Here is a 13,834-nt window from a genome sequence, read left to right as displayed (position 1 = left end):
TGTTTGTTTTTTTTTAAATTAATTTAAAATAAAAAAGAAGAAAGACTCTGCTTAATTATATATATATATATATATATATATATATATATATATATATATATAGTGTGCATATATATGCATACTATAATGCATATATTATGCAAATAGTATACATATTGTGCATACTATATTTGCAATAGTTTGCAAATATATATACATATATATATATATATATATGTCAGCTCTATTAAAAACATTGAAAGTTCATAAAAGACTAATAAAACTGATATAAAACAGAATCGTCAACACAATCAACAACTTATATTGGAAGATACAAAACAAAAGTATAAAATGGGAACAACAAAAATAGAAATATCATTTTGACGCGGTCCACTAGTAGTTTACAATTGCTAGATATATTATCTTTATCTTTTTTAAAAACTGGCCGAACAAATTAAGTTCGTACAGCACAAAGTAGCAATTAGTTATTCGCGATGAGAAGAAGAATAAAATATAATCTGGGTCGTTTGATAATAACCTGAAGGAATAATAATCATTATCATCATCTCTGTGATTATTTTAGTAATGTTCGTGTAAATATATTTTATACGTACTTACCAAAATATTCCACAGGTCTCTCTCTCATTAGTTATTAATAATTACAAATGGAATTCATTAAAATAACAACATCAAATATATAATTCTAATCGTCGTCGTATGTTAATATATTATGGGCTGTCTCAAAGAAATGATATATATATATAATATATAAAATAGTCAGCTATTATTGTATTTTATAATCATGTATTATTTTATATTCTAATTTTTAATACTATATATATATATATATATATACACACATTTTTTTTTTAATTGTATTTTATAATTTAACGCGATGAAAAATATGTTTTTATTTATCCACGTCGTTCATTTTTGTTTGTTCGTTCCTTCGAGAGACCTATATATCAAGAAGTTACATTGAAATATAAAAGTAATAGTACTACACACATACAGAGTTTTAATTAAATATGTTAAATGCGAATTTTTTTACTCCAATTTTATTCAATTGACCATAATAAAAATAAATGTATTCTAATGAAGAAATGAAAGGAAAGAAAGAAAGAAAACTATTTATTCATCTTTTTTGAATTACGGCTTAAGAATTTATACATGAATTATTTATTGATAAACGAAAGTGTGCACACACGACTGTCTTGAATATATTCGTAAAACGAAAGATATAATTAAATTTTGATAATGTCTGGAAATATTTGCTAAAATATTATCCGCTGATGCAAACCATATAAAATAATTAATCAAATCGTAACTGCTACCGGAGAATAAAAAGTAATATAATTACCAAAAAAAAAATAAATAAAAATTAAAAAAAAAATTTAAAAAATAAATAATTAATTAATTAATTAAAAGAAAGAAAGAAAGGAAAAAAAATAGAAGATCGCATAAAAATGATTTTTCAAAATAATAAATTGTGTAACTTTTGCAACGATTTTTCAACGACCTATTTTTGATAATAATTTTTAAATAATATGCCTGCGTTTTTTGGAAAAAAACGAAAATAAAACACACAGATGGATCAATCAATCAATCAATAAATCGGAGCTTTCTTGAAGCTCATTTATAAAATAAAGTATCGAAAAGAGAGGACTAAGAAGTTGCCTTTCATCAATTTCATTCGTATCAGTCGAGAATATTGTAGTTTTTGTACCAATACAAGATGAAGTGAGTATTGTATTATCAATACTTCATTTAGATTTTAAATATTCAGAATGTTAATTGAGCTAGCTAGAAATTTCTCGATTTATATTTAATAAGATGAAGTTAACAAAAGTAACAAATACAAAAATTGCTTTATAATATTGCAATAAAAGAAAAAATGGCTACACGACAAACAAAAACAAGCAACACAACACACAATATAAAAAAGGGGGACAAAAATTAGTTTACAAAAAGATGATACATACACTTCATTGTATTTTTTAATACAAATATTTCAATTGTAGAAGTGTTCATTGTTTTTTTTTTTAATTATATTTTGCAAACTATTAGAAAACATTTGTAGAGTTTTATTTTTTATCGTTGTTTTTTTTATTTTGTTTTTGTATTTGTTTTTATTCAACAAATATAGTTATTTAATGGAACAAAATTTTTATTGCCGTTATTCGCGCGCCTGCTTAAAAAAAAAAGAATAAAAAGAAACGACGTATTCGTCAAAATAAAATTTAGAAATGGAAAAAAGATAGAGAGACATTTCTTCGAACGAGAGAGAGAAAGAGAGAGAGAGATAAAAGTATGGGTTTTTTGTATGTCTTTTTTTTTTTTTTAAATCTACAAGCGAAGAAAAAAAATAGATTAATGTATAATTTAAAGAAAAATGTCTATCCTGTAAAAGCTTCTCTAGAAAAGCTTTTAAAAAACATAACCACCAAGCTTTTGCATTTATTTAACGAAACGTACGGCCTTTAATGTTTTACGTAAGGAATACTTGCTATAGTTAAACAAAAAAAAACCTAGAAAATCCTCGTAATGGTATTACCGAAGTGAAAAAAAAATCTAATAAAATAAAATAAAAAAAATAATATAATATATTTGCCAATGAAAAGAGAAAAAAGATATTAAATATAAGAAATGAAAGTTAAGTTGTGTTCGTCGAGAAGTTTCTCTAATTGTGAAAAAAACAAATATAAAAAAAATAACAAAGGAACACGTTTGATGAAAGAATAATAATAAGAAAGGGGGAAAAAGTAAATAATAAAAATAATAATAATAAAAAAAAATATACATGCATATCTTTCCGAAGCGTTTCGAACCGCCATTTTTCAAACTTCAATTGAGGGTTTGGTTCCACTCCTAGGATTTGATACTAATCAACTGTATAACGAAGATAATCCGTATTATACTAATCGCTATCGGAAAACTACGAAGTTTATAATATACCGAGGATATTTGTTCCGATTTTCATTGCTAGAAAATATAGGAAAGCGTAATATAAAATGAAAGGGAAAAAAAGAAAGAAAAGAAGGAAGGAAGGGATAAAAAAAAAGTCACTCTATTATTATCAATACTGCCGTATCAAAAGAATTTCTTGGTCCAAAAATTACATCGTATAAATTATATATTATCAATTTATTACCATTACTCGTGAAAAAATAAAATTTAAAAATAATAAAAAAAGTGTGTATCGATTAGGGATGAAATCAAATTTGTAAGAGAGAGAGAACAGAAAGTAAGAACTTTAAGAAATAAGGGTGCAAAAATAGTTGAACATCTTTCATGGGGAATAAAAAAAAGAGGAATACATCTTTTTACATCTGTTTCGACGTTACGTAAACGACATTACGGCGATTATATTCGTACGAAATGAAAGACAGAAATTAAAAAAAAAAAATGGAAACTAACAACATGATGTAATATTATCGCGTAGGAAAAAAAAAGAGAAAAAGACGAATACACACATCACATTGTATATTTTACGTAAGGCTTTAAATGTTTAATCAAATAACTCTATTATATTATAATATATCTATATATATTTGTATCGATGGTTTTTCCTGCCCTATTTGATTTTAGAGTTTAGGGTCGTCTCTATGTTACAAGAGAGAACGTCTAAATGCGAGTGTTGTTTAGTGGCACACTGAGGAACCCCCTCTCCTAATTGAATAAAAAACGAGAATCTAACAAAAAAATATAAGAGAAAGACTTATTTCGATTAGTGGTAACAAGATTAAATTGTAATTACAATGTTTGTTGTGAGAGAATTGTGAAAGAACAAACGGTAATTGGTATAATAAGAACACATTCAAATTTCGCGCGTTTTATTAAGAGTCCTCAGATTGGGCTAAGCAAAGCAGCAGTTACGTTTCGCGAGGCTTTACAAGCTTATCGCTAGATGTCGTTCATAATTCTCTATTTGAAAATAACGCGGGAATTATGAACAAGATCTGTCTTCTCTTGCGACTTGCGTTCGATTATTTTATCGATTCGAAGAACGATATTAGAAATATCATTTATCGTATATTTTATTTATTTTTTTTATTTCCTTTTTTCTTTTTTTATATATCTTTTAAAAAATTCTTCGGAACTATAATCGAGCGCAAGTTTAAAAAGTTTAGAAAGAACAATAGAGAGTAGTTTGAATTAATTGGTTAGAAATGCAAAGAATATGCACATTTGAAAGCAGATAACCGAACTTGAATTTAATCGGTAATCTGCTTCCATTTTTTTCATCGTAGAGAGTCACTTGTAAATTTCTTCTTTTTAGATATTCTTATAAAAATTCTCATCATTTCGTATATGTATTTAGATACTATTTCTAAACACTGATACGTCGTAAGTCAACAGGACTATAGAAAATTTGTTATCGAGCATAGTCCTTTGAAAAAAAAATAAAACTGAAATACAAAATGAACATAAAAATCGTCAAATATGTTCAATAATAATAATAATTTGTTCTTTGAACTGTTCATATATAATAAACAATAATAAGGGGTTCATCAGACATAGGTCTTGTATTATTTAAACAAATTTCGTTGGACGGGGCGCAATGCGTTATATTTTATCTCGAGAGAAAGAAAGAAAGAGTGAGAGAACAAAAAGAAAGAAAGAAAATAGCAACATCCAAGAAAGATCAAAAAAGAAAAAGAGAGAGAATGTAGCACCTACGATTTCACAAACGTGATATACAATTATAATTATGTGTAAAATTGTAAAATTCGTCGCGATAATATACAGGCTGAGATCAACGTGCTTTCTTTATTTCTTGAGTGATTATTATCCTTCTTTATGCGCCATTAATCATATTTTTCTTCAAATGATGAAAATGATTACACTCAACAAGGGAAACGTTCGTCGCAAGCTTGAATATATAGATTGTATTTTTGGCTTATTATTGTAAGACTGACTATGTTGCTATATTAAAGATTGCTTCAAAAATATCTGCGACTTCTTTCCCTCCAAAATCGAATTCACAACCCTTATTGATAATATAATAAAAAAAATAATTATTCTTTTGTTATTACATTCAATTTGAAAATTGATTTATTTTCCTTGTTAACGTCATATTTTATGAATTTTAAACCCTTTCACTTCACCGGATATATTCGGCATCCGTGTGATGACTTGTCCATACGAGCACCGGATATATCCGGCATCTAAGTATTTTTAACACTATGCCGTCCGGCGACACCACAGTGGTATCGTGTGCATAGCATCGCTCAATGGGCGGCGATAGCACTTTACTATCTTTTGCTTTCTGCTGGTGCTTTGTTTCGGTAACAATAAGTTACACAAGTCATCAAGTTTTTTATTTGTATAAGTTCTTGTGCCCTTTTATCATGGCAAACGAAAGAGACGATACAAATATTTACGACGAATCGCGGACGTCTTGTCTGACGTTCCGGACGACTTAGCCGATTGGGAAGACATTGAAAATCAAAAAAGTGAAAGTGAAGCAGAATCGTCGGAGGATAATGAAATACTTTCAAGAAGAATTCGGCGAACGCTACGGTTGCCAACTGATTCGGATGAGTCAGACGAAGAAGACAGTGCACAATGGTCAGAGTTTGATTTACCGAGGACCAATAATGAATTTGAAAAATCTCCGAGTCCAAACATATTTCCCAAGGATATGCAGAGCGTCGAGGATATCACAGGATTATATATTAGGAACGATTTATTTGAATATATTTGCAATGAAACCAACAAGTACCACAGTCAAAATTGCGATAAAAGGAAACAGGATAAAAAAAATGCCAAATTTGTGAATGTTACAGCACTCGAACTGAGAAAACGGTTTGGGCTTGCTATCCTTATTAGACTACAGGTCCGACCTAAAAAAATCGATGGGTCATCTGATCCCCCAGGAAACCTATATGGGACAATATAGGGGCATAAAATAATAATTTTAACACTACGCCGTTACTTGTAAGCTGTCTAACTGAGTACAGGTGAGAATTAAAAAGCACAAAATAAACGGGTACTTTTTTATCAAATGATTTTATACGGCATTCTTACCACCGATAGATCCATCGAAAATAATGAGAAAACACGTAGTGCCGTTTAAAAATAGTAGGCCACAAAGTCGAAAAAAATTTTTGATTTTCCGGAAATTTTCCGGGTTTATTCAATCATTTGATTTTGTACGTCGTCGGTTTCATACAATTTTAATACCTATTCTAATTGATTATTCCGCAACGCCGTACAAAAATCATGCAGATCACCCTCTGGACCCTTGGAAAAAGGTGGATTTTAACCCTCGATTTTTCTCCCTTGTTGCATGATAATTAACACGCAAAGAACATGTAGAAAAACTAATTGTACAATAAAAAAACCTGAAAGTGTATTAGACTATAACAAATATATGAAAGGAGTGGATCGGGCAGACCAATATTTGAGTTATTACCCTATATACAGAAAATCTATAAAATGTTCAAAAAAAGTTTGCATGTACCTTTTTAATTGCGCATTATTTAATGCATTCCGTACATGTCAATATTTCAATACAGAACAGAAGAGTCTCCGATTTCACGATTTTTTATTGAAAGTGTGCGATTCGTGGATAAAAGACCATGTACCTGCTTCTGAACAAAACTTGGAAGTTGCCACTACATCGCGTGCGTCTCATCATGATCCGATTGACAGACTTTTCGGTCACATAAAGCAACACCAACTAGTCCTTATTTCCGAAACGAATAAACGAAAACGAAGAAACTGCCATGTATGTTCCAAAAACAAAAAAAGAAAAATAACAAAACTAATGTGCAAGTCTTGTGGAGTTGCCTTACATCTTGGAGACTGTTTTGCTGCGTACCATACGAAAGAGAAATACTAATTAGCAAAGAAAATGCAAATAAACAAATATATAAAAGAAAGAAATTTTGTATTTATTTACATATGTATATCTTCGAAATTTCATGAAAGTAGGGAAACAGGGTTGAGAACTTATGAGAACTAACGATGAGATTAGTAAAACTTAACAATTTATAATTTCCCGATAATGTCAAGAACGGCCGGCGGCAAGTCAAGTGATCCGAATTAGCGCTGCTGGCGCCAAGCGAATAAATATTTACGAATCGTGCGGACAGCAAAGTGTTAATTATTAGATGCAAATGGGGGTTGATATACACATATGTTTTGTAGACAAATTTTTCATATATTTTTTATTTATTTTTATAAATGTTATAAAACATAAAAACATTTTCAATGAATGTTAAAACGCAACTTCTTCTTTTTAAGTTATATATATATATCCTCTATAATATGAAAATGATACATATAGTTCAGGACAGTTCTTTTTATTTGATTAAGATATAAATTATCTTTGTACCTCTTTTACATATACATATTTATTCATATATATATACAAGGTGTCCCAAAAATACTGTATTGAAGTAAAAAATTAGAAATTATTTTGTGTTAGATATTTGCAACATAAACTCATGTGTTTTAAAACTAATAATTCATGTCTTGATACAAAAAACAAGACATTGCTATTGTTTTTTTCATTTTTATAATTAAGTAACTTTTGGGACATCTCATATATAATAAAAAAAAGAACTGGTCTCCTATTGAACACATGTATATAGCACAAAATATTTAAAATATAAGCTATTTTATAACAGACTTTTGCATGGACGGCATTATAAAGATTATGCAGATGAATAATCTGCTTTTAAAGATTTGCAATGCATCTACTTTTTATACGACACTAAAGACTTGCAATTTATACTTATGATATACATCATCAATAAATATCTTTATCTTTGTATGCATACAACTTATCGGATAATAAACCTTAATATCGTATATTATAGTAGAGCATTGCAATTTAATATAAATGAGCAGTAAGTTATATAATATATATATATAAAACTTATTATATTATAATATAATACTTAAAATATAAATTTTAACTGTGTCGACTCTCTATATTAAAATATATATCTCTTATGCTTATCTAAAAACAATGAAATTTGTTAATATGTATGTCTTTATTATTTTTCCCAAATATCTCTTTGGATATGGACGAACACACATATAATAACTGGACGGTATCGTTTTCTTTTATCTCCTCTTAGCATTTTTTAGAGCAAAATTTTTCTGCTCAAATATTCTATATACAAACAATTGAGAAATATTATTTTGCACAAGTTAAAACTATATGCAAAAAATTGTTTTAATTATATATATATATATATATCATAATCAGTGATTAGATCAATATACTAGCAAATAAAATATGAGATAAAAATTAAGTAATACAAAATATTCATATGACAAATGATAATCTGTCATATTATCATTTATGATTCTATAATTGAAAACAAAAAATAAATAATACTTTTGTTCAAGTTATTTGTATCATTGAGATATTTCGTTAATTTTTCTAGAATGGAATGGTTAATTGAGAAATGTTAAAGTAAACTATCCTATGTTGAATTCTTGTGTTCGATAATATCTCGTTATAGTTATTAGAATAGTTGTAATAAAGATGAGATAAGTTGGAGACATTAGAAGAGTAGCTGCATTATAAATGGGACAGTATGGACATTGAGAACTGCCACAAACTTCACAAATATTTAAAGTGTAAGTTGGTAAAGCATCAAATATAGATTCATTGAATCTTTCTGGAGCATAGTAATCGTAAACTCTGATGGGAAGATATCGTGACATATTTGCAACTGGATACCATCTTTCTATCGTAAAATTAACACAAGTTTCTTCCTGATCTAAATAATCAAAATAAAATAAGATTTTTCTTCCTTGAAAGCGTGCTCTTTGTAAGTTTCTTACTTTTCTTGATAATACATATTTATCAAGATTTTGTTGTTGAATTATATAACCAGTTGGAACAGCCACATCCAAAACTGCCATACCAGAGCGTGATGATTCATTAACATTTGTCCACCTATATAGAAAAAATTGTATATTTATCAAAAATGATTCAACTGTATAAGATATATATGTTTATCTTTAATTCTAAGATGATTCATTTTGAAATTACCTCTGACAACTGAGATATGATATATGAGATTGATTTCTGCCATGGAAATTCGCTCTGGTTACTAAATCAAATGCCTGTACAGGTGGTTGAGTTTGAAATCTTTTAATATCAACGTTGTATTGTACAGACATTTGTAAGATCGCATATCCAGCACCTTTTGCTTGTACTTTTACTGTTCCCCATGCTTCAGGTATCTATTAAAAGAATAAAAAATACATTATTAAATATATAAATTAATAATTATACGATGAGAATCACCAATCAAAAATAAACATACCTCAATAGATTGAAGTCTTGCAAGATTCTGTGGATTCACAGATAAAATTTTTGGCGTTCCTGGTAAAGCTGTAGCTTCAATAGTTACATTTAACGAACTAACATCCCTAATTCTTGATCTAACAGTATAATCCATTAAAGCTTTCATAGCCCATGCACTGTCCTGTGTAGAAGCCCATCCTCCATCAGTTAATCTCTGTGCATTCAACCATTTTACTATTGGTTCTATCATAACTTCCTGTCTTGCAACATAAACGAGAAGAGCATATGCCGTTGTTTCAATATTTTCTGCATCATATTTATAAGGTAAACGTGGTAAAAGGAATGGTTTTTGGTTTTCTAATTTTTGTGGTGGTGGTGGAACAGCTTCTCTACCCCAATACGTCAAACCACCTTCTCTACGTGCATGTCTAGTCAATATATTAAATGCTTGTTCTGCAGTAGAAGCTTTTGCCATTAATAATGCATATGCTACGATAGCAACCTCGTATGGTTTGCCTTTTTCTTCTAAAAGTTTCATATTTCTCTCCAACCACTTAACAGCTTTAGCAGAAGCTAAAGCAACTTGAGAACCCAGACCACCTGTTAAGTCTCTTACAGTTTCCAATGTAATAAGTACATGAGCAGTAAGACTAACATTTCTGAATCTTATAAAATCATTTTCATAATTAAGAGAACTATTCATTTTTCGATCCGGTAACCATGTAACTTCATAAAATGATCCCTCTGGAGTTTGATGTTTTAATACCCAAGAAACAGCTTGTGTGATTACATCAGGATCTATATACAGATAGTTTTCCCATTCATAAAAGCTTGCTTCTTGAAAGATGCGTGCACAATAGGCAGTAAGCCATACACTAGATGCAGATTGATTCCAATCACTACGGAAAAGACTGAAAGATCCATCAGGATTCATAAATGAAAGTTGACGTTGATATCCAATGTTCATGTAATAAAAACTTTGCTTCTCTTGTGTTCTATTACGTTGATTTACTAAACGCATATACATTGTTGTATACATATTAGCAGCAAAACTAAACATATTTTGTTCGGCACAATCCATAGGAAGATCTATAAGACTTGTAGCATTGACAGGCATGGTTGGAAATATAGGCCCAACTACATCACCAACTACACTTATAGTTGCCTTATTTGATCCAAATACATAATAACGATTTTCGTCATAAGATATGATTGGTGTTTCCGTAATATTAACGTGCATATATTGGAATACATATGCTCTGTTACTCAAATCAAGAAGAATAGATTGATGCCTGTGTTGAGGTAGGCCATCAGCTTCCACATGTAAGGTGCGTGTAACTGAATCACGTCCTATTAATGTCATCGCATAAATATGTATTTTAATATCGCCTAATCTTACGGGAACAATAGGTAGATATACAACAGTTGCATCTTGAGCACGTATCCATAAAAAGAATTGATGTTCTCCAAATGACGTTCGAGGTTTATATGATTGAACAATACCATTATCCTCAACATGAACAAATTTGTAATCCTTAGATCCTGTTAAAACAACTGTAGCTTCGATATCTCCACGCATATAATTAAAGACAGATACTCTTATGCCAATTTGTTCGCCTTGCTTACTATGTGTTGGCATTTCTACATTGATATAAAATGGCAGAATTCCTGTATATTCCAATGCTTTAGGTAACATTCCAAAACCTTTGCTAGGTGACATACCAAAGGCTGTGACCATCCAATGAACTGGTCTGCGTGGAACATCTATATTAAAAATTTGTCTGCCATGTGGTCCTATATTTATATCTTTCCATAGCCAAACATTTTCGTATTGTCTTTGAATTCTATTGAAACGCCACTTTCTAAACTCTAAAATATCTGTTGCATTGCCATGTACACAGCGTGCTTCATCTGTACCATCCTCACAATCAAAAACACCATCACACTTTTTATCTAATCTGTAACAACGCCCTGAAAGGCACTCTCCATATCCTTGAGTTCTATTACAATGATCTGCTCGTCTATGAATTATTGCATCTGTAAAAACAACTAGTCCAATGTACTCAAAAGTACGATTTACGTCTACCCCAAATGTAGAGGATGGAAAATAAACCATTTCATCGGGATCTCCACCGTGAAGTAACCAAGTATGAGAATAAGTTCCATTGGTGTCTTCATCAAAGTGTGCCATTTTAGATATAACATTTGCATAAGTCAATTCATTACCAGCTTGCATAGTGTAAAAAGATCTATCAATACCCGATAATGCAATATATGCTCCTGGTTCTCCATAAATTGCAACTTCCACGTTTTCACCTGTACGTGCTTTTTTGTTATTAATAAATACCGTAAAATTATTACGAGAGATTCCATTTACAGGGAAAGTTAAAGAATCTGCAACAACATCCCCATAATGTCCAATATAATAAACAACAGCTGTTGCAACAGGTGCCATTTCGGGACTAAGTGGAACCGCAAAAGTTTTTATATTATGTTGCATATATTCTTGTCCACTTAGAAGTATCGTTCCTTTGGCCATGACAATATAATTGAAATAATCTATATGGAAATTTGTTTGTACGTGAAAGATTATGTATTCTCCAACTTTAGCTTTTTCAGTTGACGTTATTATTTTAATATGTTTCTGATTAGGAGATTCATGTGCGAATAGTAATAATTCAGATTGAGCTCTAAATCCTTCACTATCGGTAAAATAAGCTGATATTTTCATAGATGTTATATCATTAAGCAATTGTTGAGTTTGTTCAACATTGTTTGGGTATCCTATTTGTTGTCTGAGATCTATTTTAGTTGACCAAATACCTTCATTTTCAGGGGAAGGTATTAAAATTTGCGAATCTAAAGATCTTCGTCCACCAGACTTTACTTCAACTTCTCCACGTATTTCCATTCTTGCTCCTCTAAGTTGAGAAGGTCGTAATGCTGAATTGTCATGAAATGATGCAACTAAATGCAAAGTAAAAGGCATAGCTGGCTTGAACACTTGCGGACTACCACCTAGAAAACTTACTTTTATTGTCGAATTGAATATTCTAGCCATAGAATAACCAACGACAACTTCATCTAAAAATCTTTCTCCAACAGTTGCGACAATGGTCACTTCCATACCATCCAAAGATGGAGCAATATTAAGTAATTCTCCCATTGGATATTGAAAATGATATGTTCCATTAAAAAATCTCATTACAGGTACTTTCTCTTCATAAGCATTTGGTTGTCTAAACCATGAAGGATAATATTCATTAAAATTAAAATATCTTTCTACAGGTTCAATGTACGTTGTTGAACTTCCAGTTTTACTTATAGGTTTAAAAGATGCTTTTAAGGTTAAATTTCCTCTTACAGGTGCCCCAGAGGTATAATTTGCTTGAACAATACCATGAATATAAGGATCATTTTCGAAAAAAAATGCTGGCATTGTGACATTAACTTCAAAACGTGTTTGATAATATTCTTCTACGAAAAATGTTTTCTCTTCAACTTGTCCTTGAGCTATAACTTGTATAATCCATTCTCCAAAAACTGGTTGATCTGACATCTGATACGATAAAGAGACAGTTCCTAAATTACTTTGTCTGCTCAACCAACGTCTCATAATTCGTCTATGTGGATCTAACATATAAACATCAATAGGACTATTAAAAGCTTTCAATTCGGTGTCAATGGGCACAGCTCTAAATCGTACTGTCTCTCCTTGCATGTATACTGGTTTATCTAACTGAATGAAAATTGTCATAGATCTTTGTGAAAATATCAGTTTAGTTTCATTCAAAAATGCTTGACCTCCTGTCAAACTATTGTAAAATCCTTCTATGCGTAGATTATAATCCCCTTGGACAGAAGTTGGTGGCATACGCATTAACAATGTTTCTGGTATACCTTCTTTAACTACCTGATTATCAGTTGCAATTTCTACCCCATTGCGTTGTATAGAAGAACGTACAACTATTGGTAATGTGCTATGTAAAACACTTACAGGTACTCTGTAAATCTGACCTGGACGTACCATACGTGATGCTACCACAAAATATGTACTAAAAATAAAAACGTTATAACCATATTAACATAAAAATAATATTATATGGGACTCATAATAGTTATGAATACTTACGCTTCTTTTATAATCATATTTTCATTTTTGTTTCCACTTAGCCATGGTGATCGAGTTGTTTCTGTGGATTCTTGACATTCTCCACCGAGCACAATTAACAATAGAAGAAAATACCACATATTTCTAAAATAGATAAATATTTAAATCACTTTAATATTTATCATGGCAATATACCATTCTATAAAAATAATAATTAACGTTTATAATCATATAACCTTTGAAAAGTAATTCATGAAATGTTTATGATTTAATTTATATCACGTGAACGTGATAAAAATCACAGAAATACCGCACTAAGTATATAATAGCATTGATAAAATTATTATAACAAAGTAACAGCAAAACTTAACCATTCATTAAATAAAGCAAGAGTGAAATAGTTTATGGTCAACGCCCAAAATGCTTACTAATACAATTAATATCTTATAAACAGATGTCGCTTTAAT

The 13,834-nt window shown here is 30.0% G+C and overlaps 1 protein-coding gene across 3 annotated transcripts; it reads right to left on the bottom strand.

The window, feature by feature from the left end:
* Positions 1–274: 274 nt before the first annotated feature.
* Mcr (macroglobulin complement-related) lies at positions 275–13,771 on the bottom strand. 3 transcript variants are annotated; one of them, XR_016178610.1, is made up of 6 exons: positions 13,604–13,771; positions 13,389–13,511; positions 9,276–13,311; positions 8,999–9,192; positions 6,446–8,902; positions 275–6,326 (listed from the first exon to the last, which is right to left on the bottom strand). XR_016178610.1 is itself a non-coding variant. In XM_015317833.2 (5 exons), exons 2-5 carry the CDS (start codon positions 13,505–13,507, stop codon positions 8,419–8,421), a joined length of 4,833 nt encoding a protein of 1,610 aa, XP_015173319.1. In that variant the 5' UTR covers positions 13,508–13,511; positions 13,604–13,771; the 3' UTR covers positions 275–8,418. The 3 variants fall into 3 exon arrangements, 1 of the variants encoding a protein (XP_015173319.1); XR_016178611.1 differs by having other exon boundaries at positions 275–6,797; positions 6,887–8,902; XM_015317833.2 differs by having other exon boundaries at positions 275–8,902.
* Between the last annotated feature and the right edge of the window lie 63 nt (positions 13,772–13,834).

Source organism: Polistes dominula, unplaced genomic scaffold (genome assembly GCF_049000335.1).
Source record: "Polistes dominula isolate Pdom_NZ unplaced genomic scaffold, Pdom_raw_medaka contig_373, whole genome shotgun sequence".
Taxonomy (NCBI): domain Eukaryota; kingdom Metazoa; phylum Arthropoda; class Insecta; order Hymenoptera; family Vespidae; genus Polistes; species Polistes dominula.
Note: the sequence above shows the minus strand (reverse complement) of the source record. Positions and strands in the feature narration are given on the sequence as shown.

Bases quoted from the DNA above. Each gene is read 5' to 3' on its own strand.
- Mcr (XM_015317833.2), bottom strand. From the start codon at position 13,507: ATGTGGTATTTTCTTCTATTGTTAATTGTGCTCGGTGGAGAATGTCAA. The intron at 9,193-9,275 runs GTATGTTTATTT...TTCTTTTAATAG, and splicing joins CAAGACTTCAATCTATTGAG to ATACCTGAAGCATGGGGAAC. The intron at 8,903-8,998 runs GTAATTTCAAAA...TTTTCTATATAG, and splicing joins TCATATCTCAGTTGTCAGAG to GTGGACAAATGTTAATGAAT.